At 50.3% G+C, this 27,082-nt stretch overlaps 1 protein-coding gene across 1 annotated transcript; it reads left to right on the top strand.

Moving 5' to 3' along the window:
* Nucleotides 1–1,589: 1,589 nt before the first annotated feature.
* TTL (tubulin tyrosine ligase) lies at nucleotides 1,590–22,138 on the top strand. The gene is made up of 7 exons (XM_054396499.1): nucleotides 1,590–1,746; nucleotides 6,205–6,283; nucleotides 9,387–9,619; nucleotides 15,085–15,220; nucleotides 16,476–16,745; nucleotides 19,380–19,523; nucleotides 21,297–22,138. The coding sequence occupies exons 1-7, from the start codon at nucleotides 1,590–1,592 to the stop codon at nucleotides 21,412–21,414; spliced, it is 1,137 nt and encodes a 378-aa protein (XP_054252474.1). The 3' UTR covers nucleotides 21,415–22,138.
* Nucleotides 22,139–27,082: the final 4,944 nt, after the last annotated feature.

Here is a 27,082-nt window from a genome sequence, read left to right as displayed (position 1 = left end):
CCTCATTGCTGAAGCTCCCAAGTGTAATTTTCCTTAACTAAGGAGGTGTCCTTCAAAGCCAGTGAAAACCAATTAATATGTGTCAAGACCTGGCACACTAAGTGATGATCTAAGGAAAATGAATCCAAAGGTCCAACCAAAGCTGAAGCTTGAAAGACCATCAGAGACCCTAGAGACCTCACCTCCTAGCTGGAAGACCCCTGCCCAACGTAAACCCCTCACTCTCTGAGCTTGCATAGCCAATTTAAGCTGGAACTCTAACTCGAACTGAGTAAGAAACTGACCAAAGGATGGTGAGTAGGTGTTGGCATGAAGTGTAACTTCAACATTTCACTGTCTAAGTGCCCATACCAGTTTCAGCTGGGGTGCTAGATTTGTAGGAATGCCCCCAGCACCCAAACCTGTGCAATATGTGGAGAAGACTAAGAAGGGATTTAATAAATGTTTTTCAGTATCTGAGGGCTGGGGGTCAAGAGGGAGAGGACAGGCTCTGCTCAGTTGCACCCTGTGGTAGGACAAGGGGCAATGGATATAAACTACAGCACAGGAGGATCCACCTCAACATGAGGAGGAACTTCTTCACTGTGAGGCTCACAGAGCACTGAACAGGCTCCCCAGAGCGGTTGGGGAGTCTCCTTCTCTGGAGACTTTCAAGATCCATCTGGATGCATTCTTGTGCAATCTGTGCTGGATTCTATGGTCCTGCTCTAGCAGGGGGGTTGGACTTGATCCCTGGAGGTCCCTTCCAATCCCTAACATCCTGTGATCCTTTGAACTCTGTAATGTAAGAAATTCCTGCTCATTAATGCTAAACCCAGCGTTAAGGTGTTCGAGTCCCAATTTTGTTGACAAGTCCATTAGAAAGGGCTTTTACACCAGCTTACAAACACCAATCATTGCCTATGCCCACAATTCTTCCAAGGTGAAAAGCGTTTCAATAAAAACAGTTTGAACAATCTAGAAGAAAACGAGCTAGCACCCATCGTTTCAATTATCTTCTATCCCCACATCATGTTACCACCTTGTCCTGTTAAAGAAGAAAGCACAGCAGTGTGAAGGTCGTGACGTTTCGGTTTCCTTCAGCAAAACCTTTATTCGGTGGAAATCCAGCATGATTTGTAGCAACCAACACTGAGCACGCAGGCCCACAACTGCATGCAGGCCAGACCAGCACTGGTGTCAATTCCAGGACCAGAACCCTTCCAGCCCTGCCAGCCCGGGAGCTGCCCACGGTGCGGAGACCTCACAAGGCAACCGGGCCTAGGCCTGTACGTCTGGCAGCGATATCAGGACGAGACCCCCGCCAACCCCGGCACCCCCGAGCTGCCCAAGGCACGGAGACGATCTCCCAGTAAACAACCACCCCTATGACGCTGCTTCCTCTGCTGGAGGCGAGGCCGCTTCTGCTTCCAGGTCGGGTCGGTCCCCGCCTCCGCCAGGCGCCGGGGGGCGGGCGGTGCGCGGGGGGCGGCGCCCCGGCCATGCAGGGCCCTGCCTGGGCTGCGGCGGGGCCCCATGGGCCTGGGGGACTACTCGGGTGGCCGGGGGTAGCGTAGCGTAGTGTGGGGTGTCGCCCTCCCTCCGCCGCCATGTACACCTTCGTGGTGCGGGACGAGGGCAGCAGCGTGTACGCCGAGGTGAGCCGGCTGCTGCTGGCCAGCGGGCAGTGGAAACGCCTCCGGAGGGACAACCCCCGCTTCAACCTGATGCTGGGCGAGAGGAACCGGCTTCCCTTCGGCAGGTTGGGTAAGGTGCTCCTCCGCGGCTTTCCGCCCCCGCGCAGCATCCCGCCGGCAGCAGGGTCGGACTTGCCTCCCTGCAGCCTGAGACCTGAGACATAGCTACGGCTGTGTCCCTGCTGCCTCGGTGAGCCTCCCTGGGTCCTCTGCCGCACCCCGCGGCTCTTCCCAGCCTCCCCGTTACCCCTGCGAGCGCGGGGGGCGCTGCGGACAGGGCGTGCCCCGGCGGAGTCCCCCGCGGTTTGGCCGGGGCGCCCTTGTCGCAGAGACCCCGGCGGCCACTTCGGCCTTCGTCGCCCAGAACAAAGGGCGGGGGCCGGGGGAATTGAGTGCATCCACATACCCGGCCCCAGCCAGAAACCGGCGCGGGGACCGGCTGTCCCTGCCGACGACAGCTGCCACCAGCCCGAGCTCAGAGCATCCTCCTAAGCTCCTGGCGTGGGATGTCACTGCTGCCTCCCGAAACGCCCAGCTCAGCTTTAGGCGGCTACGCTCTTGCACGGTGGCGAGTTAGGGCGGAGGGCATCGGGGAACCCCTCTCTGGCATGTCGCAGACTCTCAGGTCTGCAGGTCCCTGCTGTCTGCCGTGCTGCCAGCAACGCCCTTGGGCTCCCTTTCACCATCGCAGGGGATCTGAATCACCCAGCACACAGGGTGGTGCCAGCTGCGTCCCCCCAGCCTGGCGCAGGGTGGGGTCGTTGCGGTGCTGAGCTTGCACGTTGGGAGGGTGTTTCGACGGTGTGGGACATCTGGGGGGAACAGGTCTGAGCCAGGCACGCCCAAACTGTCACCCACGAGCAGGGGAAGATGTGCTTGTGCAGGGGTTTGGTGGGGTTAAGGGCACATCTAATCTTTTGGAGCAGTGTGAGGATCATTCTAGAGGCTCTGTGTGTGCAGAGGGCCAGGCCACCCCTGTTGTCTGACCCCACTCTGTCTCACTGCCAACATGGGTGGTCCCAGGAAGCTTCCCTGTGCAGGCTTGGCCCTGGCCTGTGCCGTGCCTATGGCAGCCAGGGCTGTCGGCACAGCCACCCCAGCCCTCCGCCCTGACAGATGGGAAAGAGGCCAAGTGCAGGGGCAGAGAGTGCCATGCAGTGCCCACAAGCGAGGGGCATCAAGCCAGGCACTGACAGCGTTGCAGGGTGCAGCAGAGAGCCAAGATGCACTGGTTTTGCCCACAGCTAGGGATGTGATGGTAGGAGCTGCAAGGCTGGCAGGTTTCTGTGCATGGTGCCAGCTGCTGTGCTGGCTCCTGTCATGATGCCTGCCAGAGCAGGTTTGGGATGAGGACACTGCAAACCCCAGCAGAGCAGTGTGTTTTCCTCCTGCAGCCCTCTGTGTCTGCATCTGATGGCTGGCAGAGCCCTCCTGACCTCCTTCCTGCTCTTTGGACTGGTTTCTTTCATCATGGGATGATTTTGCAGTACTCCTTCTGGCTGCAGAAACATCAGAACAGGAGGAGTGCCCTCCTTGCCCCAGCAGCTCTGGGGCAGAATAGCTTTTGCAGCCCCTTTCTTGCAGTTGAGATCCAACACTGGCTGCTCCACCAGATTTCCAAGTCACCAGCTCCAGCACCTCTTCCCTTGTCTCTGTTTGTAAGTGGAAAGTCCCCACCACATGGTGATGCCATCTGGTCACCTCCCAGCATCAGAGTGTCTGCAGCAGGCAGGGAAGCACTGCAAAAGGCTTAAGCAGTGAAAAAGCTCACAGAGGTTGTAGCCAGGCACAGCAAAACAGACCTCTGCTTTCATGTGGCTAGCAAGCAGGGCCTGTGAGCATCTGGCTTCACTGAAGAATGAGTACAGTTCTTTGCTGTGAGTGGGCCTGCACAGCACAGCCGTGGTGGGCTTGTGGCCGTCTCTTACTAACCCCTTCCACCCTCAAAAAGAACTCTGGGGTGATGGAAGGGCTTCCCTGACCCCTTCCACATGTGTTGCTATGGGATACCTGAAAATTCACATCATTTCTCACAGCCAAGACACATCTTTAACCCATGTAGAGGGGCCATACTTTGACATTGGCTTCTTTAACCCATCCTCCTATAGCAGGAGCTGGTTGCCTGAAATCAGTAGATGCAGACCAGAAATAACATAGTTATTTTGGTACATCTTCCAAAAAGCTGTATCTTCTTTGGTGCATCTTCCTGAAGCTGGTGCATCAAAGCTGGCTTGGTTTGGTTTTCCTAAAGGCTCAGAGTCTCAGGCATTGGAACAGGCTGCCCAGGGAGGTAGTGGAGTCACCATCCCTAGGGGTGTTCAAGAAGCCTCCCCAGAGGGGTTGGGCATCTCCTGGACCTCAGTTCCTCCAAGAACCATAGAAAATTAGTAAGATGTAAACAGAAGGAAATTTAATACTTTTTTTTTTAAACTAATTTATTTCAGCAAATTATTGCCTGGCAGTTCTAACTACACCTTGAAGTGCCTGATGTTACAAATCTTTTCTGGAAGATGATTTTCAGCTACCTTGTATTTAAAGATTTGTGACCCAGATCAGGGCCAGGACTTTGGGGCTGCAATGGATGTTTGCTCCCTGTGATCTCACAGCTGCCTGGATTTTAAGGTTGTATTTGCTCCAGGCCTTTTTATTTTTTCCCCCAGGCAAACACCAAGGAGGACAACTGCCAGGTCCTGCACCCAAATGCCAGGTCCTGCTCTTGGGTCACAACAACCCCAAGCAATGCTACAGGCTTGGGGAAGTGTGGCTGGAAAGCTGTCTGGCAGAAAGGGACCTGGGGGTTCTAATCAACAAGCAACTGAATAGGAGCAAGCAGTGTGCCCAGGTGGCCAAGAAAGCCAATGTAAATGTTTCTGTGGTTCTGTGAACTAAAACTCCTGTTTAAAGGTCTAAATCACTCCCAGAAGTGCTTTGTAGAACAAAGCTGAAGATGGAAGTCATTCCCATGCTTGGTGGATCTCCCTGGTCTTAGGTCCTTTCAAAGCAAAGCAGTTTTCCATCATCCCTGCTGACACTCTTGTTGGTTGTCACTCGTGACCCAGGTTTTGCCCCAGGCATCACTGGCCTCATGCACAGCCCTCTTTGGCTGCCCTGGTTTTGCAAGAGAAGCTGTGTGCTGCTGCCCAGGGTTGCATTATCTTTTGGACAGCCACTCATATCCTGTCCCTCCAGAGACCTTCCAGTTGAGTGCAAATATTCAGGTAGTGTGAGAAGGTGAAGGAAGGCAGGCTGTGATCTGAAGTCCAGTATTTGGTGGAATAGAATCATAGAATGGTCTGGGTTGGAAAGAACCTCCCAAGGTCATCTAGGGCAACCCCCTCTGCAGTCAGCAGGGACATCCTCAACTAGATCAGGCTGCCCAGAGCCCTGTCCAGCCTCACCTTGAATATCTCCAGGGATGGAGCCCCAATCACCTCCATGGGCAACCTGTTCCAGTGTTCCACCACTCTCATTGTGAAGAGCCTGTTCCTAACATCCATTCTAAATCTGTCTTCTCTAGTTTGAAGCCATTGCTCCTCATCCTATCACTACAGGCTTTTGTAAACAGTCTCTCTCCATCCTTCTTATAGGTCCCCTTCAGATACTGGAAGGTTGCTATTAGGTCTCCCAGGAGCCTCCTCTTTTCCAGGCTGAACAGCCCCAGCTCCCTCAGCCTGTCTTTGTAGCAGAGGTGCTCCAACCCTGTGATCTTTTTTCTGTCCCTCCTCTGGACCTGCACAGCCTTCCTTCCCAGTCTCATATCGTCAGCACCCTTGCTGGGGGTACACTCTATCTGTTCATCCAGGTCATTGATGAAGATGTTGAATGAGACTGGACCCAGTACTGACCCCTGGGGAGTACCACTGGTTACAGGTCTCCAACTGGATTCTGTACCATTGATCCCAACCTTCTGAGCTTTATCATTTAGCTATGATGTACCTCCCTGCATCCTCCTACTTAATTTAAGATTAACTGAAATCTTTGCTTTTAAAAGCTGCCACCAGCAAACTGAGAATGTTTTTGTGTGGCGCTGTCCTTTCCCAGTGTGAATTAGGAAATTACTCTTTTCCTTGGGAAAATGGAAGTGTCAGCTTCAAAACAGACATGGGTGAATATACCTTCTTTGCTAACTAAAAGAAAAAAAAAGCCCTCAGGAACCACTATCATAGAACCATAGAATGGTTTGGGTTAGAACAGACCTTAAAGGTCATCCAGTTCCAACCCCCCTGCCATGGGCAGGGACACCTTCCACTAGCCCAGGTTGCTCAAGACCCTGTGCAACCTGGCCTTGATCATTTCAAGGGGACAGACATCCACAACCTCCCTGGGCTACCTGTTCCAATGTCTCACCACCCTTACTGTAAAGAATTTCTGATACCCAGTGTAACCAGCTTAGAGGCTGTTTCCATGATGCAGGGCAAGGAAACAGCCTCCTTTTCTCTTCCCTGCTGCTCAGGCCCTTTGCACCAGTCCAGCATTTTTCCTTCCTCAACGGTAAAGTTTGTCTGACCTCTTTGTTTCCCTTTTGTAGGCCATGAACCCGGGCTGGTGCAGCTGGTGAATTACTACAGAGGAGCAGACAAGCTGTGCCGCAAAGCATCTCTGGTGAAGTAAGGAATCCACTGAAATGTTACATGGCCTTGGCAGAGATTTTTCTTCTTGTTGAATGCTGAACTGGTTGGGAAGGTGTTTCTCTTGGGAGAGTCACAGAATCACAGAGTGCCAGGCTGGAAGGGACCTCAAGGATCATCTGGGTCAACCTTTCTAGGTGATAGTGTATTTGAAATGAGCTGGCCCAGAACCCTCTCAAGCTGAGTCTTAAAACTGTCCAGTGTAGGGGAATCCACTGTTTCCCTTGGGAGATAATTCCCATGTCTAACTGTTCTCATGGGGAAACATTTTCTTCTGGAGTCCAATCTCCAGTAACTTGTACCCATCACCCCTTGTCTTTTCCATGGGACTCCCTGTAAAAAGGGAGTCTTCATCTTCCCTGTAGCCACCCTTTATGTACTGTCACATGGTAATAAGGGCTCCCCTGAGCCTTCTCTTCTCAAGGCTGAACAAACCCAGTTCTCTCAGCCTTTCCTCACATGGCAGGGCTTCCAGTCCTCTGAACATTCTCATGGCCCTTCTCTAGACACTTCCCAGCCTGTTCTGCACCCTTTTTTTTTGTATAGCAGGGACCAAAACTGCACTTAGTGCTCCAGGTGTGGTCTGGCAAGTGCTGAGTAGAGTGGGACAATGACTTCTTTATCTCTGCTGGTGATGCCCTTGATGCAACCCAGCATCCTGTTGGCTTGCCTTGCTGCTGCAGTGCACTGTTCACTTATATTGAGCTTTTTATTCCCCCACCCCACCCAGGGCCTTTTCCATGGGGTTTCTGTCCAGCCAGTGGATCACAATCTGAGCTGGGTTGTGTATTCCCAAGTGCAAGACCCAAGACCCTACAGTTGTCCTTGTTGAACTTCATAAAGTTCTTGCTAGCCCATTCCTTCAGCCCAGCCAGGTCTTCCTGAAGGGTGGCTCTTCCTTCTGAAGTGTCAACTTCCCCACTCATTTTGGTGTCATCTGCAAACTTCATCAGGGTGCTCTTGATCCCACCATCCAGATCACACAGTGCTAGTGTGTGCTGACTTTAGACTCCTCTGCTGGTCTCTAGAGCTATCTGTGTGCACAGAGATGTCTTTGTAAATTGAGGGGAAATGTTCTTTCCACTGAATTACATCTGCTTGGAACCATGGAGTGTATTGAGATTAGAGCCAAATCAGAAGGAAAACAAAATCCCTAAGCATAGCTGCTTTTTTGTTGTTGTTGTAGTTGTAGGCAATTTAACTGAAACCTTTTATTCCCTGTTTCATACAGAGACGAGACACTAATATGCCTTTAGCTGATCAGATATTTTGGTCAAACAAATGCTTGGAGACATCTCCAGGAAGAGTTCTAGGAGATATTTCTGCATGACCAGCTGTGCCAGGGTCTCCTGGGGAAATGTAGATGAGCTTTCATTACAGGAAACCCATGTCCCTGTGCAAACTCTGCAGCCAGTAGAGCGTCATCATGTCAGAGCTCTTGGTGTCCTTCAAACATTTGATTCCATGTTAGTGTCTGTGCTGCCTCTTGCTGATCATAGAGCCACAGAATTGTTTTGGAACAGATCTTGAAGGTTATTGAGTCAAACCATCAAACCAAGACCGCCATGGCCGTTAAACCATGGCCCAAAGTGCCACACCTCAGGTGAATTTCTCTGAGGCCTGTGGTTTACAGGCAGTGCTGAAAGTGCTTGCACACCTGTTTTTTCTCTTCTGAAACTTGCCTGACCTTTCTAACTATGGGGTTAACCATGCATCAAGCTATTCATGAACCCAAGGGACCTTAAATGAGGTGCCTCAGGGCTCCCAGGACGTCACAGGCAGGGAGGTACAAAATCAGAGAGAGCCAGCAAGTCGTGAGCTCTGCATTTGGCATTAAAAGCACAGAGTGAGCATTCAAAGAGACAGGCAGTTCCCTTGTCTCTGGAAAATAAGAGCAGGCCTGGGATCTGCTAGCAGGAGTTTGGTGGCATCTCTAGCCATTACTGGTAGAGAGATCAGAGAGTGTACAATGCAAAGGGGATCCCAGGCACCTTGGGACATGAAATGTGTAGCTGTGTCCTTGCTTTCAGTGAGTTCCCAGTGGTCTACACAGAACCACAGAATGCATCAGGTTGGAAAGCACCCTTGAAGGTCATCTTGTCCAGCCCCCCCTGCAGCGAGCAGGGACATCTCCAACTAGATCAGGTTGCCCAGGGCCCCATCAAGTTTGATCTTGAATGTCTCCAGGGATGGGCTCTCAACAACATCCCTGGGCAACCTGTTCCAGTATTTCGCCACTCTTATTGTAAAGAATTTCCTCCTTATGTCCAGCCTAAATCTACTCAGCTCTAGTTTCAAACCATTGCCTCTCATCCTATCCAGTATTTCACCACTCTTACTGTAAAGAATTTTCCCCTCATGTCCAACCTAAATCTACTCAGCTCTAGTTTCAAACCATTGCCTTTCCTCCTATCACTTTGAAACAGTTCCTCCCTAGCTTTCCTGTACATCCCTTTCAGATACTGAAATGGAGTTACAAGGTGTCCCCAGAGCCTTCTCTTCTCCAGGCTGAACAGCCCAAATTCTTTCAGCCTGTATTCACAAGACAGGTGTTCCAGCCCCATGATGATTTTTGTGGCCCTTCTCTAGACCTGCTGAAGCAGTTCCACATCCTTCTTGCATTGGGGGCCTCAGAGCTGGAAACAAGAGTCCAAGTGAGGTCTCACCAGTGACATGATCACCTGTCTCAATCCCTTCTTTGGAGGCAGCCTAGGGTTGCCATGATATCTTTAGGAAAACTCTAGTTTCAAGGGTTTACGAAAAAGATCACAGGATCAGCCAGGCTGGAAGAGACCTCCAAGATCATCAAGTCCAACCCATCACCCAACCCTAACTAATGATCTAGACCATGGCACTGAGTGCCTCATCCAGTCTCTTCTGAAACACCTGCAGGGGTGAAATAATACTTGAAGGATTATTGGGAATTTCATATAATTGAATTGGATCATTTAATGTGATCATTTAATGATGGGTAAGCTGCTATTCATCACCAAATGAAAGAGCCCAGCTGCTGCTGGTTTCTACTTATTAAAATGGTGTCCATGCCACTCTGGAGATTAACAGCTGCTCTCTCTTCACCCAGGCTAATCAAGACCAGCCCTGAGCTGTCCGAGTCCTGCACGTGGTTCCCCGAGTCCTATGTGATCTACCCAACCAACTTGAAGACCCCTGTGGCTCCAGCGCAGAATGGACTTCGCCATCTCATAAACAACTCCAGGACGGATGAGAGAGAAGTCTTCCTGGCAGCCTACAGCAGGAGGCAGGAAGGCAAAGAAGGCAACGTGTGGATTGCCAAGTCCTCAGCGGGTGCCAAAGGTTGGTTCTTCAAGCACTGAGCTGCCTTCTCATTACTTCTTGTTCTTGGTCATTAGAGTCCCTGGGTTTGGCTGAGCCCAACTGATAATTGGGCTAGTGGGGGGTTGAAATTACGCCCCCCACACCCCTAAAATGAAATTGCCAGACTAGCTCACTGGAAGCAAATGAAGCTGTATTTACAAGCCAATTTACAATCTAGAAATATGGAATGCAATGAATATGTACAAAATGTACAATATTGACAGGTTTTTACAATCTATAAACAGCACAAGAACCCCCCTGGACAAAACCAGGGGGTTACCAACAGCTTCCCCCTCTCCCTTCCCCCAGAGAAGGGAAGAAGAAAAAGGAGAAAAGCAGAGAGTAGCTTGTTAGTACTTAGCCACAGCAAAGAAACAGCCAAGATCAGCAAGCCAGCAGAAGCAACCAGGTAGCATCTGCTAGAGCAAAGAAGCTGGAAAGAGAAAGAGTTAGTTTATACAACTAACTTTATGTTAGTTATCAGACCAATGGGATTATTTAGACCTTAGCATTATTTTCCCTTTTCCATCCAATGGTAATTTATTTACATTCTACCACTTTTCTACTCAATCTAGGGGAAATTTTTCTAGGCATCAACCAAAGACGACCACAGCTACCTGTGAAGGGCTTCATCTGCCAGCTCCATGCCAGTCAAGCCAGGACAGGGCTCTCCTTTTTCTCCTTGGTTTCTGACAAGCACTGTAACATGCACATGTTACCTAGGACATGGATGGCAGTGAAAGGATCTCTGCTTTTTACACATGTATCTCAAAATACAGTGTTGCTGGTAGCAGAATGCAGCAAGGAGCAGCAGGCAAGGGGAATGTGGAGAACAGGAAGCAGAACACGATATAGGGAGCAGGGCAGCAGGCAGTACAGCTGAGGGAGCTGGGGTTGTTTAGCCTGGAGAAGAGGAGGCTCAGGGGAGACCTTATTGCTCTCTACAACTACCTGAAGGGAGGTTGTAGCCAGGTGGGGGTTGGTCTCTTCTCCCAGGCAACCAGTGTCAGAACAAGAGGACACAGTCTCAAGCTGTACCAGGGGAGGTTTAGGATGGGTGTTAGGAAGAAATTCTTCACAGAAAGGGAGATTGGCCATTGGAATGTGCTGCCCAGGGAGGTGGTGGAGTCACCATCCCTGGAAGTGTTTAAAATAAGACTGGATGAGGCACTCAGTGCCATGGTTTAGTTGATTAGATGGTGTTGGGTGATTGGTTGGACTTGATGATCTTGAAGGTCTTTTCCAACCTGGTTATTTCTGTGATTCTGTCTTCTCCATGTTGCAGCTAAACCTGGTTCCACCTGGGTAGAAATACTGCTGCTTATCTTTCAACTGAACCCAGATACCTGGTGCCAGTGGCCTACTCATGTGGTGACACCAAGAGTCTGGCTGAGCAGCCACCAGCTCAGTGCATCAAAATTTCACCCAGACCTCAGGGGAAGGTATCAGAGTCAAGACAAGCAACAAAGTGCCTGTATGGCTCTTTAATTTGAATAAGGCACTCAGAAAATCAAAGAATGGATTTGGTTGGAAAAGACTTTTTAACATCGTTGAGCCCAACCATTCTCTAACAATTCTGATGCTAAACCACATCCCTCAGCACCACATCTCTGCATCTTCTAAACACCTCCAGGGATGGGGATTCAAGCACCTCCCTGGGGAGCCTGTTCCAGGCTTTGAAAAGCCTTAAGTTTCTTCTGATCTCCAACCTAAACCTTCCCTGGTGCAACTTGAGGCTGTTTCCTCTCATCCTATCAGTTGGTACTAGGAAGAAGAGATCAACCCCCACCTCACTACAGCCTCTTGTCATGTAGTTGTAGGTCTCTCCTCAGTCTTCTCCAGGCTAAACAACCTCACTTCCCTCAGCTGCTCCTCACCAGATCTGTTCTCCAGACCCTTCACCAGCTTCATTGCCTTTCTCTGGATCTGCTCCAGTCCCTCCATGTCTGTCTTGTAGAGAGGGGCCCAAAACTGAACCCAGTTCTTAAGGTGTAGCCTCACCAGTGCTGGAGTCCAGGGGGAGAATCCCTTCGCTGGTCCTGCTGGTCTCACTATTCCTAATACAGGCCAGGATGCTGTTGACCTTCTTGGCTACCTGGCACACACTGCTGGCTCATCTTCAGCTGGCTGTCAGTAGATACCTAAGTGCTCATTGTGTCCTTCCTTCTTGGAGAGTCACTGCTGTGCAGCTCACTCTACAGAAATAATGAGCTATTAGATGAGGTAACTGGACACAATTACAGATGTAATGCTTTGGTATCTGCTCTCTGTCAGTTCTGACAGTCCCATGGGCGCATTATGAGAATGGCTTTGTGAAGATTTGCCTTGCTGTGTGTGTGTGCAGAGCCCAGCCCGAGGCAGGACCTGGTCTTCTCAAAAGGGAACAATCCATCCCACCTGTATTATTCATATTTGCAGAGTCACTTTTGATGCAGTCTTCTTTAGAAATGCCACCAGAGAATGTGAAAGCCAGAGGTGGCAGCAGGGAGGCTGCAGGATAAAATTGTCCTTCATGCTGGCTTCCTTCACTGCTTTGCTTTTAGCTGTGTTACAGAATCACAGAATTGTCAGGGTTGGAAGGGACCACAAGGATCATCTAGTTCCAACCCCCCTGCCATGGGCAGGGACAGCTCACACTAGATCAGGAAGCACCAGAAAAATGCTGCTTTATATCAGGCAGGAAAGGGTGATGAGTCCTTTTGTATAGAGCAGTGACGGACTGCGCTTCTGTGTAACTGAATCAATCTGGGCAGCTGAAAAGGCCTTTGCTGTGGTTCACTGCAGGATGGGGAGGTTTCAACTCCACATACTTTATGCAAGTGTGATCCTGTCTTTTCTGCATTTAAAGCAGAATAACCTTTTAATATTCATCAGTGTACTGCAGAACTCAAGCTGGGAATTAAAGCAGAAAGCAGAGGCTCACGTTCATCATCTCAAGGGAAGCTTTAACTGCCTGAGGATTACTTCTCATGAGGAAGAAAGCTTGTCAAGGTTAATTACCAAGGCAAATCCAGCTCAGGCATAGCCCCTGACTCGGTTACAAGTCTAGTGGATGCTGGGTGGTCCATCAGTAAAAGGAAAATTAAAGGCTTAGGATGTCCTAATTTAAAACTTGAGAGATGTTTTGCAAGTGTGGTTAAAGGTTTTGATGTTTTTGTTGAGAGAAGGGCCAGCTGCTCTGCATAAGCTGCTTTGCTGCCTCACTTAACTTGCTGACTGGGTGTACAGTTAAGCTGCCCTCCCTGTCTGTTCCATGCCTGCTGATCTTCCCATTGCAGGGGTTTTTCTGACTGTCAGAGATGGTTGTTTTCCTCCTTCCCCCACTGCACAGCCTGTAGTTGTACCTGTGCAAGTTTCTGCCTAGCTTTGTTGTGATCAGAGGACTAAAAATCTTGCCCCCCTGCATAAAACATGAGTGAGAAAATACTTTGATGAAATACTTCCCTTTGGTGAAGAACTCTAGGATGGGTCAGTAGGGCTGGGAAGGTGTGACTCACAGGTATGCAAAGGAGGGAGCAGTGAAAGAACCTGCAGAACTGCGTTGACAGTGACCTTCAGGAGTCACAGCTAGCAGCACTTTCCATGGGGTGTTCACAGAATCATAGCATTGTTTGGTCATAAAAGACCTCTAAGGTCATGGAATTCAACTATCAACCTAAAACCACCATGGCCACTAAACCATGTCCTGAAGTGCCATGTCCACACTTTGCTTGAACTTCTCCAGGAACAGTGATTCCACCACCTTCCTGGGCAGCCTGTTCCAATGCCTCGCAGGAAAGAAATTTTTCCTAATATCCAACCTAAACCTCAAAAAAAGAAAAAAAAAAAAAAGAAGTAAGTTGGACCAGTGGAGGATGCCAGCAGAGCACAGAGTGGAGCCAGGCAGTGAGGCAGCAGAGCCCAGAATCAACTTTGTCAGACTCTGCCTGTGCTCCAAACCTGTCTTCTCCCTGCAGTGGCCCTTTGCAGTTTTTGTTTCTTTTTACTCAGTATTTCCTCCAAAAGGCTTAGCACAAAATCAAGAGTTAAGTCATCAGTCACAGTCCCAAAAGTTAACTAAATGCCTGAAGACTGTATGTAGTGGCAGAGAAGAGGTAGATCACTCTGCGTCAGCTGGTTTCTCCCTCACATGGCACCATGCCATCTCTTTACCAAATTCCAGAAGGGATGTGTTCCCTCTTCATTGCTCTGCATCTGGACTCTTGCAGGAAACGCACAGTGACAGCTTGAGCCAAGCTGTGGCAGCGTTGAAAGAGCACATCTAATTTCTTTAATGAAGAGCTTCCCCAGCAGGGCAAAACACTGACTACATGGATGAAGGTTTTTAAGTAGTTCCTTTCCTAATTCAGCAGTGGTTTAAGTGGGAACTGAAATGAACTCAGACAGCAGAGCGACACTGCACAGGTGTGGACACTGCCTCTGGCAGCCAGGGAAGCCAGGCAGGGGAAGAAGGTCTAATTCTAGGGTAAAAACAAAACACAAACGTCCCTACCTGAATAAAATAGAGAGACAAATCTCTCAAACAAACTGCCCAAATCCCTGTTCTCCAAGCTGCTGAAAAGCAGGGAGCTGCTGATACCCCCCTGGCATGATCCCTCCACAGATCCAGGGCCTGGCACTGAGAAAACTGGCACAGTTTGGGCACCAACTGACCCTGGTGCTATGGGTTCTTGCATGTTGCATGGTTCATGCATGTTGTGTTGCTTAACAGCTGGCTGAACATGAGCCAACAGTGTGCTCAGGGGGCCAAGAAAGCCACCAGCATCCAGACCTGGATCAGGATTTCCTGGCCACCAGGAGCAGGGAAGGGATTGTGCCCCTGTACTCAGCACTGTGAGGCTGCACCTTGAATGCTGGGTTCAGTTTTGGGCTCCTCACTAAAAGAAAGACATTGTGGTGCTGGAGTGTGTCCAGAGAAGGACAAAGCTGGTGAAAGGTCTATAGAACAAGTCTTATGAGGAATGGGTGAAGGAACTAGGCTTGTTTAGTCTGGAGAAAAGGAGGCTGAGGGAAGACCTCATTGCTCTCTACAGCTGCCTGAAAGTTAGAGTAAAGTGGGGGTCAGTCTCTTCTCCCTAGTGATAGAACAAGAAGAAATGGCCTGAAATTGTGCCAGGAGAGGTTTCAGTTGGATGTTGGGAAAATTCATTATTGCAAGAGTAGCCAGGCATGGAACAGGCTGCCCAGGGAGGTGGTGCAGTCACTACCCCTGGAGGTGTTCAAGAAACCTGTGGCCATGGCACCTGGGGACATGGTTTAATGGCCATGGTGGTCTTAGGTTGACAGCTGGACTAAATGATCTTGGAGGTCTTTTCCAACTGAAACAGTTCTGTGATTCTGTGGCTTTTGGGGCAAATGAGGTATGGTCCACTTGGGCCCTGAAAAAGCTCCAGGAAAGGTAGGAGGAACTTCAATGTCATTTTCTTTCCATCTATCTCTGCCAGGGGAAGGGATCCTGATTTCTTCAGAGGCTTCAGAACTCCTGGACTTCATCGATGAGCAGGGACAAGTGCACGTGATTCAGAAATACCTGGAGAAGCCTCTGCTTTTGGAGCCAGGGCATCGGAAATTCGACATCAGGTAGCCTCTTCTGCTCTTGTACCAACAGCACGTGGGTCACAACAACCCCAAGCAATGCTACAGGCTTGGGCAAGTGTTGCTGGAAAGCTGTCTGGCAGAAAGGGACCTGGGGGTCCTAATCGACAAGCAACTGAATATGGGCAAGCAGTGTGCCCAGGTGGCCAAGAAAGCCAATGGCATCCTGGCCTGTATCAGAAATGTTGTGTCCAGCAGGAGTAGGGAGGGGATTGTCCCCTTGTACTCAGCTCTGGTGAGGCCACACCTCGAGTATTGTGTCCAGTTTTGGGCACCTCAATACAAGAGAGATGTGGAGGTGCTGGAGCCAGTGCAGAGGAGGGCAACGAAGCTGGGGAAGGGCCTGGAGAATAAATCTGATGCAGAGCAACTGAAGGAGCTGGGGATGGTTAGTTTGAAACAGGGGAGGCTGAGGGGAGACCTCATTGCTGTCTACAGTTACCTGAAAGGACATTGTGGAGAATCTGTGCTGGTCTCTTCTCCCAGGTAATTAGTGATAGAACACAAGAGGGAAGGGCCTCAGGCTGTGACAGAGTAGGTTTAGACTGGACAGTAGGAAAAATCTTCACAGCAAGAGTGGTCAGGCATTGGAATGTGCTGCCCAGGGAGGTGTTTGAGTCACCAACCCTGGATGTGTTTAAAGGTTGTTTGGATGTGGTGCTTGGGGATATGGTTTAGGGGTGAACCTTGTAGAGTAGGGTTATCAGTTGGACTTGGTGATCCTGAGGGTCTTTTCCAACCTGAATCTTTCTGTGATTCTGAGTGTCTTGGTCTGGCTTCCAGACCAAGTGCAGGGCCACTAAGATGCTGAGGGCACTGGAATGTCTATCATGAGACAGCTGGGGCTATTTAGCTTGGAGAAGAGGAGGCTGAGGGGGATCTCTTTAATGCTTACAAATATCTAAGAGGTGGGTGTTGGGAAGTTGGGGCCAGACTCTTCTCAGTGCTCCCCAGTGACAGGAGAAGAGGTAATGGACACAAACTTGGACATAAGAAGTTCCATGTAAACATGAGAAGAAACTTCTTTACTGTGAGGGTGGCAGAGCACTGGAACAGGCTGCCCAGAGAGGTGGTGGAGTCTCTGTCTCTGGAGACTTTCAATGCCCACCCAGACATGCTCCTGTGTGCTTCACAGGGAGGGTTATCGGCTGGACTCGAAGGTCTTCTCCAGCCTGAACATTTCTGCGTGCTTCCTTGTCTTGCCACTGAGCCTAGGCTTTGTTCTCTCACACCCCTCCAGGAGCTGGGTGCTGGTGGATCATCAATATAATATCTACCTCTACAGAGAGGGTGTCCTGCGGACCTCTTCCGAGCCGTACAACAGTGCTAATTTCCAGGACAAAACCTGCCACTTGACCAATCACTGCATCCAGAAGGAGTACTCCAAAAACTACGGCCGCTACGAGGAAGGCAACGAAATGTTCTTCGAGGAGTTCAACCAGTACCTGATGGAGGCCCTCAACACAACACTTGAGAATAGCATCTTACTGCAAATAAAACACATTATAAGGTAGCCAGCTGCGTGCTCTTTATGGTGAGGGGGGTGGAACCACTGATACAGGATGATCAGAGGGCTGGAGCACCTCTCCTATGAGGACAGACTGAGAGAGTTGGGGCTGTTCAGTCTGGAGAAGAGAGGGCTCCAAGGTGACCTTATTGTGGCCTTCCAGTATCTGAAGGGGGCCTACAAGAAAGCTGGGGAGGGACTTTTTAGGATCTCAGGTAGTGATAGGACTAGGGGGAATGGAACAAAGCTGGAAGTGGGGAGATTCAGACTGGACATGAGGAAGAAGCTCTTCACCATGAGAGTGGTGAGAGCCTGGAATGGGTTGCCCAGGGAGGTGGTTGAGGCCCCATCCCTGGAGGTGTTTAAGGCCAGGCTGGATGAGGCTCTGGCCAGCCTGATCTAGTGTGAGGTGTCCCTGTCCATGGCAGGGGGCGTTGGAACTAGATGATCCTTGTGGCCCCTTCCAACCCTGACTGATTCTATGATTCTACGTTGCCCAGGGAGGTGGTTGGGGCCCCATCCCTGGAGATATTCAAGGTGAAGCTTGACAAGGCTCTGGGCAACCTGATCTAGTTGAGAATGTCCCTGCTGACTTCAGAGGGGGTTGGACTAGATGACCTTTGGAAGTCCCTTCCAACAAAGGGGAAGGCAACCCTTCTGTGATGGGGAATGTGTATGGGAGTGGTAGTTTAGGGCTATGCCTTTAAAATTTTTTACAGATCTTGAGCAGAAAGTAGTAAGATGTATATAAATCACTATTGGGTGTAAAAAGGAAAATAATGATAGTTCTAAACAATTCCAGCTGGGGAAGCAGAGAGGCCAACAAGAGAAGGTGTGGTGGGTTGAAATTACAGCCCCACCCCAAACTAAAATTGCCAGACTAGCTCAGTGGAAGCAAATGAAGCTATATTTGCAAGCACACTAAAATCTAGAAATATGAAGTGCAATGAATATGTACAAAATACAAAATATTTATACATATTTACAATTTATAAACAACACAAGAACCCCCCTGGACAAAACCAGAGGGTTACCAACAGCTTCCCCCCTCCCTGCTCCCTTCCCCTGTCCTATACAAGGTAAAAGAGAGAGAAGAGCAGAGAGTAGGCTGTTAGTACTTGGCCACAACAAAGAAACACAGCCAAGGTCAGCAAGCAACCAGCTAGTATCTGCTAGAGCAAAGAAAGAGAAGGAGTTAGTTGTATAAACTAACTTTATGTTGGTTATCAGACCAATGGGATTATTTAGACCTTATCATTTCCTTTTTCCATCTAGTGGTAATTTATTTACATTCTACCACTTTTCTACTCAATCTGTGGAAAATTTTCTTAGGCACAGCCTAAAACTGGTATGGAAGGGTTCCAACTGCATGTATTTAAGATACTGTAAACACCACAATGCCATTGCTTAATGCAAAGGGACCTCCACAGGTGCTGTTGTCTTGAGTATGTGTCAATGTTCATTGAGTTGCTCGAGTGTGTCCAGGGAAGGGCAACAAAGCTGGTGAAGGGTCTAAAGAACAGGTCTGGTGAGGAGCAGCTGAGGGAACTGGGATTGTTCAGTCTGGAGAAGGCTGAGGGGAGACCTCATTGCTCCTACAACTCTCTGAAAGGAGGTTGAAGTGTGGTAGGGGTCAGTCTCTTCTCCTTAGTATCAGGTGGTAGAAGGAGAGGAAATGGCCTGAAATTGTGCCAGGGGGGTTTAGGTTGGAAATCAGGAAAAATTTCTTTATGGAAAGAGTGGTCAGGCATTGGAACAGGCTGCCCAGGAAGGTGGTGGAGTCACCATCCCTGGAGATACTCAAGACTTTGGGACATGATTCAATGGCCATGGTGGTGTTAGGTTGGCAGTTGGACTCAATGATCTTAGAGGTCTCTTCCAACCAAACCAATTCTATGATTCTTTGTTTCTGCATTTGGCCAGCTGTGGCTGGAGAGGGATGAGTGAGATCACTTGGTAACAGAAGAGGACAGGTCAGAAGGCAGGACTGGAAGAGATTGAGGTTCAAAAATATATCAGAGAGGAACTGAAGCTCGACTCCAGTCTCCAGGATCTCACTGCATCCCCACTACCACCAGCAAGCAGCAGCACATTTCATTGGCATAGATCATCCTACCCAGTCTCTATAGGACCAGCTGCTTCCTGGGCACAGAAAGTGGCTGGAAAGAGATCTTGGAGGTCACAGTGCTACAGAGAACCCAGGTCTTGACAGAGTGATCCTTTGTAGCACAATTTACTTTGCAAGTGCCACATTGCTGATACCAAAAAGACAGAAGGTGATCTTCGAAGGACTCGGAAGCAAATGAGCTTTCGAGGGGCAGTTACTTGAGGATCTGGTGCAGCCCTTTGTGGCTCTGCCTTCTGCTCCAGGCTCTATTTGCCCATCATCTTTATCAACCTGCCTAAGCCAGTAGTGAGGGTGAATGCTGCATTCCAGCCCTCAAACACCACATGTGTTTTGATGGTTGCACGATCTCACTTGCAGGGACCTGGTTACCACAACATGTGTTGGATATAAGCTGTAATTCAGGGCAGTCCCAGGGCAACAGGGAACCCCTCCACTCAACTGTGCAGCTCGGAAGCTCCAGGTGTGTCCATAGGGCTTTTAATACTGGGTTTCTGTTTTTCCCTTCACAGAAGCTGCCTTATGTGTATAGAGCCTGCAATCAGCACAAAGCATCTGCACTACCAGAGCTTCCAGCTCTTTGGCTTTGACTTCATGGTGGATGAGGAGCTGAAAGTATGGCTGATAGAAGTCAATGGGGCCCCAGCTTGTGCCCAGTGAGTAATGAGCTTCTGTAATACCTTTGAGTGCCACCATTCACAGGTCACCCAGAACATGTCCCACCTCCACATGGACAAGGTGGAAGAAAGTGAATGGCAGGGAAGTTTTCCAGGCTAGCCCACACCAGACACTGCTCTAGGTGCCAGCTGATTTAAGTTCTTGCTTCTGTCTCCGTGTTTGATATCCCTCAGCTTCTTTCCCATGTGAGATTCTGAACAAATGGGTTTGAATCCCTGAAGGGATTCAAAGGCTGGATGGGGCTCTGAGCAACCTGATCTAGTGTGAGGTGTCCTTGCCCATGGCAGGGGGATGGAATTAGATGATACTTGAGGTCCCTTCCAACCCTGACAATTCTATGATTCTATGAATAGAACTTGGGTCATTTTCATTTACATGATTGGGTTAAAGTTATGTTGCAGAAGTAATGCATTGAGGGTCAGGTGGTTTCTTAGGCTCTCTTTGGGGCTACCTGAATGCATTAATGAATGAAACATAGAATAGATTCACAGAACCATAGAATTGCTTTGGTGGAAAGAGATCTTCAAGATCATCAAGTCCAACCTAAGTAAACGTAAGACCACCACAGCCATTAAACCATGTCCCAAAGTGCCACGTCCACACATTTCTCGAACACCTCCAGGTTCATTATGTTTAGATGGAACTTCTAATGTTCTATTTTGTGCCCATTACCATTTGTCCTGACACTGGGCAGCACTGAAGAAAGTCTGGTCCCATCCTCCTGACACCCTTTAAGTATTTATAAGCATTTAGGAAATTCACCCCTCAGTCTTCTCTTCCAGACTAAAAAGACCAAATTCTCTCAGTCTTTCCTCATAAGAGAGATGTTTCAGTTCCCTCAGCATCTTTATAGTGCTTTTCTGTACCCTCTCCACCAAGTCCCTGTCCTTCTTGAACTGGGGAGCCCAGAAGTGGACACAATACTCCAGATGTGGCCTCCCTAGGGCAGAGGAGAGGGGAAGAAGAACCTCTCTTGACCTGCTGGCCACGCTCCTCTTGATGCACCCCAGGATGCCATTTGCCTTCTTGGCCACGAGGGCAAATTTCTGGTCCATGGTCATCCTGTTATCCACCAGGATTCCCAAGTCCTTTTTCTCAGAGCTGCTCTCCAGCTGGTCAGCTCCCAACCTGTACTGATCCATGGGACTGTTCTTCTCCACATGCAGGACTGTACACTTGTTGAATTTCATTGGGTTTCTCCCTGCCCAGCTCTCCAGCCTGTCCAGGTCATGCTGGATGGCAGTGCAGCCTGGTGGGGTGTCAGCCTCTCCTCCCAGTTTGGTGTCATCAGCAGACTTGCTGAGGGTACACCCTGTACCAAAATCCAGGTCACCAGTGAAGGTGGTGAGACACTGGAACAGGTTGCCCAGGGAGGTGGTAGAAGCCTCATCCCTGGAGGTTTTTAAGGCCAGGCTGGATGTGACTCTGAGCAGCCTAATCTAGTGTGAGGTGTCCCTGCCCATTGCAGGGGCCTTGGAACTAGATGATCCTTGAGGTCCCTTCCAAGCCTGACAATTTTATGATTCTATGAATATATCAAATAGGGCTGGACCCAGTAACAACCCCTGGGGGACACCACTAGCCACAGGCCTCCAACTAGACTGCCCCACTGACCACAGCCTGGAGCTGCCTGTAACGGGAGGAGGATCTAGAAGATCCAGCCAGGAAAATGAGGATTCATGTTAAAATTGGTCAAGGGCCTGCTGGTTTGTCCTGCCTAAGCACCTGATTCTCTGCCTCTCATCCCTCAGGAAGCTGTATGCAGAGCTCTGCCAAGGAATTGTGGATGTAGCCATCTCTAGTATTTTCCCCCTCAACGACACTGGGCAGAAGGCGAGCCAGGCATCATCCATCTTTATCAAGCTGTGATGACCACAGGAATGCATCTGCTGTGCACAGGGAGAGACTGCACTCAACGAGTCAGGACAGGCCAGTGGCTTATCTCAGTATCATGCCAAAAAAAAGAGTGATAAAACAGGCTTCATACTTTCTGGAAAATCATGGGGGGAAAAAAACCAAACCAAGACAACACGGAGCTGCAGTGAGCCCGAGCTGCTCAGACCTGCTCTGCCTGCATTCACCAAAACCCACTTCAGAAAACAGCTCCTGTGACTTTGATACCTGAAACAAATCTCTCTGGGAGAAGAACAAAATGACCCCAACAGGGATACTCTAATGCTGTATTAGCTCCTCCTTTTCTATAAAGATAACATTGGGGTTTTTTAAGGGAATTGGGCACAGAGTATGATGATCTTCCAGGACGTCGTGGCTGGGAAGTTGTCCTCCTCCCGCTGTGTTTCTTCTTTCTTCACCTACTGCGTCATTAGTGCCTTAGCTCAGCTCCAAATAGATGACTCCTTTCCTTTGGTCCTGCTCTGTTACCTAGAAAGGAGTAAGCTGTCCTGTATCACAGGATGCCTAAAACCAGGAACACCAGGAATTCCCTTTCCTTTGGTCATTTTCCAAGCTGCTTGGCTGAACACCCAGGCAGCAGCTGGCAGAAGGGGACTGGACTGCAGGTGGTGAATTAAACCCAAGCAAGGAAGGCAGTTTTATTTCTTCATGGCTATCCCTTTTCCTAATGAGATTTGAATCAGTGTCCATCCCAGTGGGATGCAGTTGGATTCTGTTTAGAAGAGGCAAGGAGAGACATCCCTTCTGGCAAGATGTAGGGTTTCAAGCATGACTTCTGTGTGAATAGCATTTCCAAAGAGCAGAAACTCTGTCTGAGAAACTGTGGTGAATTCAGGCTCTTCTCTCAGCTTTCACCTTCATGATTTGAGACTTAAATCAAAACCTTTCAACCCAAATTCTTCTTGTCCCATTGGATTCAGCCAATTTTATCCTCTTCCATTTGACAAATACTGCAATTTTCTGCCCTGATCCCAGTCGACAGCTCGGTCCCAGCAAGCAGGAACATGGATGAAGTTCTGTAGACTAGGAGAGAGATTCCTTCTGTGTAGGTTTCCCACTCAGCTGAGAAGGCGTTTGGAGGGGGCAGTTAAATTCCTTGAGGTCCCCAAATTTCAGTGCTAACATCTACTTTGGGTTTAGCCTACATCCCTGGCACATTGCCCACCCTGTGAAGTGTATCTGAATTTTCAGCATGAGCCCAGAACATCCTTTCTAAGCTAGAGCTCTTTGCAGAGCACAGTGGCACTTGTAACAGCAGCAGGCTTGGTGGGGGTGTTCCAGTTGGTGTTTGCTGCCTTTGGCAGGGGGAGAATATCTACTCCTGAGTTACCTGAACCAAATAAGAAGAGATTGTGGAGGTTACCATCTTCTGGCTGGCTGCATGTATTATGTGAAGTGAACCAAATAATGGGATTTCTGCCTCCCTCAGAAGAGCCTTAGGATTTTGGCATCCTCATCTCTGCTTGGAATGGAGATTTCAGAGGTCTTCATGTCAGCAGATGATCCTGGTGTCTTTCTGGAGTGCCCAGGCCTTTTGATCCTGCTGGCTTGGGATGGACTTTATTGTAAGATGCTGTGAAGCCACAAGTAGCACCATTTCACACATGGCCACTCAAATCCAGGAGGGAGCAGAGTGTAGCTCAGAAGACCCCACAGAAGTGTCGCAGAGGGAGAACATCCCAAAGAGCTGCACAGGCACCTCTGGAGTTGACAGCTCCCTGGAGCCTGGTGTGGATCTGTGTCTGCAGGGGATGTGGTGGATGCAGGCTGCACTGGTGCACAGAGAGAAGTGACAGGGAGCAGGAGCTGCATGAAAACTGGGCCACAGCTTTGCTCCTCTGCGCTGCAGGTGCTAGCAGATGGCTTCAGTTACAGCGAGACCCTAAGTGCCAGGTCTGGTGTCTGAATTTGGGCTTTGTGGGTGTTCAGAAGAGGGATCATGAATGCATCAGTTGATGAGAGGGGAAGCACTGGGTAATAAGCTGGGAGAGGAGGGGGGGGAAGGACTGGTTGGGGTGCTATGATGATAGCACAGAGGTGTCACAATTTCACTGCAGGCCAGTGGAGTGGTAACACCCCAAGGTAAAATGTAGGCTGTGAAGGTTGTCACTCAGCTTGCAGAGTTCACCACATCCCCACTGGCATTTTCACATCAGCTCGTGTGAGCTGGGAAATTACACCTTGTTGCCCAGCAAAGGGAAGATCTAACAGCAGTTAGATGTGACAGAGGTGACACTGGGCTCTTGCAAGCTCTAGAGCAGATGAGAGCAGAGCACAAAGTGAGGAGAGAAAGTTTTCTACATCGTAACAGAACGAGAAATGCTCGGGTTTTGGGGTGCTAGATACATCCTTCTTTTCCCCTCAAAAGGGAAATTAAAAAAAACCAAATCATTCTCTTCCTGTGGACTTCCCTTCCTGCCAACTTAGTGGGATAGGGGCAGGAAAGGTGCCTGGATGCAGGCAAAAGCAGCAGCTCCCACCAGAGCAGCTGGCAGCATCAGGAAGAGCAGTGTCTCAGGATCTTCTGTCTAACTCCAAGACCTTTTCTTCCCCATTTTTCACCCTGGATTGTGTCGTAGCACATCAGCAGATGGCCATTTTTGCTGCTCAGATGAAAGCAGAGCTTTAAGCTGGTGGTAGAACCATGACCACAGGTGGTGCAGCTATTCATACCCTGCCTTTTCAGCTGGGCTTGGGGTGACTGAAGGATGCTTGTTGGATGAATTTTTCAGATACAGGCATCAGCCTCTGGAGAAAAGGAGCAGGTATTGTATGTTTGTTACCACCTGCTCTCAAAGTGTTCCCCAAGGTAAATTATGCTGAAGGATTTCCTTTCCCAAAGTATCAGCTGTGAGGTGGAGCAGAGGATGTGTGTGTGGCTGAGGCCCAAGCGTTGCAGCCATGGTGGTACCTTGCCAGCGATGCTCACAAGCGCCTGTGAGACTTTTGTTTGTTTCTTTTTTTTTTTTTTCAGGAATACACAACAATAAATGTTTTCTAGCTTATTTCAGCTAAAAGGTCGATAGAAAAGGTCTTACCCTTTCCCCTGTGCTTTCACAAAGGGTTTCCAGAAGACATCTACCTACCATATTACAGAATGTCTCTAGTCTTAATTGTGTCCCTTCATGTCAGCCGTGGAGTACTTCAGGCCCAGGTGTTCTGGCTGTGTTTTCCCAGCAGGATCTGGTCCAGCTGGACTCTGGGTTTCAGGTAACTCCCATGTGGCTTGTCTCATACCAGGTTAGTCGTGGTTACCATGCAATAGCTGTTGTGCTCCTGCTGAAATCCGGTGGCTGGGCACAGCATGCAGAAAGTGCTGGAGATGTCTAAGAGAGGCTCAAAAGCCACTTTGTCTGGCTTCCCAGCCCTGCTGTGACCAGTGTCCCTCAGGAATGCTTGCATGTCCCTGCTCTCAGCAATTCTTGTCCTCCACGTGCAGCTCTCCCTCAGGAGAGCAATACTGTGCCGTCCATAGGTCCGTAATCGTGTCTCATTGCCAGTGTCAGCTAGTGCAGCCCTCAGAAACCCCTGGTGTCGAGAGGAGGGTGGGGTACCTACAGTGCTGTCAGCCTGCTGGGTTCCAGTTCATGTCTCCAGCTGCTCTCATGTCAACAGCTGAATGTGGAGTTAGCAGGTGCCTGGGCTCATGGATCTCCAGTAACTCTATCCACATCTCTCCTAAACCATCATTAAAATGTGCAAACCCCACAGCCTGCAGTGTCTCCTTGGCCCCTGGCGCGTCAGCTCCCCTGGGAAACCTTCCCATGGGTACCTGTGGTGAGCGTCACCCCCTCTTTGCTATGCAGGACCCTAGGAGCCAGCACAGTCCCACAGTGGACTCCTCACCATGGGTGACAAATGTGGGACAGCAGCATGCTCTGAGGGGCACTGGCCTCACACCACAGGGTGGTGCATAGACACCTTCCACAATCCCCTGGGCAGCCTGTTCCAGTGTTTTGTCACCCTCGCAGTGAAATAATTCTCCCTCCTGTTTCCATGGAACTTCCTATGCCTCAGCTTCCACTCATTGCCCCTTGTCCTGTCAGTGGGCATCGCCGAGAAGAGCCTGGCTCCATCCTCTTGGCACTCACCCTTCACATATTTATGAACATGAATGAGGTCACCCCTAAGTCTCCCCCGAACAGTAACCCCGAGCAGTTTCCTTTGGACAAGAACACGGCCCTGGGAGCTCCAGCTCAGCAAGGCAGAGCCCTCCACAGGGGAACCGGAGCCTGGCTGTGACGCACCAGCCCGACTGCCGCGCTAGGGGGCGCAGGCGCTCTGCCCACAGGCGGCGGCGGCGGCGGCGGCGGCGGCGGGAGGGAGGCGCGAGGAGCGGCTCCAGCGCCGCGTGCTCCGCCCCCGCCGTTTCCCGTAAGGCGGCGCGAGGCCGGCGGCAGCGCGTGGCTCGGCATGGCGGGGCGCGGCGGGGACCCCCACCGGCTGCGGCCGCAGGGGCGCGGCGGGGCCCGGCGAGATCTGACCGCCGCACACATCGAGTCCTTCAACTACGCCGTCAGCGAGGGCATCTACCGTGCCGTGCAGGTCTGGTTTTGGGGCGTGCGGAGAAGGGGTGGCGGGGGTGAGGGGTGTGGGGCCGGGCCGGGCTGGTCCCGGTCCTATCCCGGTGGGTGGGTTCCTGACGCCCTCCAGCGCGCTTCATCCAGTGCCGTTGACAGGATCTCATGCCGGTGGAGATGGCGCTGAAGGACAGCCGGGTGTCGCTGGCTATAGTGGGGGTGTCCATCTGCCCTCCCGCCGTGCCGGCGGGGACGGTCTGCCAGGAGAGGAGGGTGTTCCCCGCCGAGTGCCGCGGCCTCCGCAGCACCTACCACGGCAGGATCACGGTAAGTGTCCGATCGCCGCCGGGGTTAGGCGGGAGGAGCGAAGGGGAGGCGCCGCTGTCGTAGGACGCAAAGCCCACCAAGCCTTCCGCCCCTCTCTGTGTGCCGGTTCTTCCCGGTTCCGGCCGTCCTGTTCCCAGAGCGCTGTCCCGCTGCGAATCGCGGGAGCTGGTGGAGCACGAGATCACTGTAGGGACCCCCCCTGCCCCGTAGAACCGAGTCCGCACGGGCCCCATCTCCTCAGACCCAGGCTGTGTGTTCGGTCTGCTGTCAGCTCGGATCATTGAATTGATTAGTTTGGAAAAGATCTCTAAGTAATCATCCAGTCCAAACCCAACGTAAGACCACCATGGCCATTACATCGTGTCCCAAAGTGCCATGTCCACAGGAACGCCTCCAGGGCCAGCGACTCCACTACCTCCTCCTTGGACAACCTATTCCAATGCCTGACCACACTTTCAGTGAAGAAATCTTTTCTTGGGATCAACCAGCCTTGGGAGGAAACCTGCGTCACCGCAGAAAGCATGACAGTCCAAACTTTGTTTCTGCAGGAAATCCAGGTTTCAGAAGCAAGTGTAACCCCCTTTTAGAAGTGCAGAGTTACAAACCTGTCTTGTTCACATTGTGCATTCATTGTTTTTTCTGAATCGCTCTGAAATTTGCCAAAGAAGCAACATCTTCAGCAAATACCAGGTGTTACCCCCTGAAAGAATTGCAGCTTGCCCAGCCATGGCTGCTTACTCTTAAAATACTTTAGTTGTGCCTAAGCTGTATGTTTG

This window comes from Indicator indicator, chromosome 2 (assembly GCF_027791375.1).
Source record: "Indicator indicator isolate 239-I01 chromosome 2, UM_Iind_1.1, whole genome shotgun sequence".
In the NCBI taxonomy this organism is placed as follows: domain Eukaryota; kingdom Metazoa; phylum Chordata; class Aves; order Piciformes; family Indicatoridae; genus Indicator; species Indicator indicator.
Note: the sequence above shows the minus strand (reverse complement) of the source record. Positions and strands in the feature narration are given on the sequence as shown.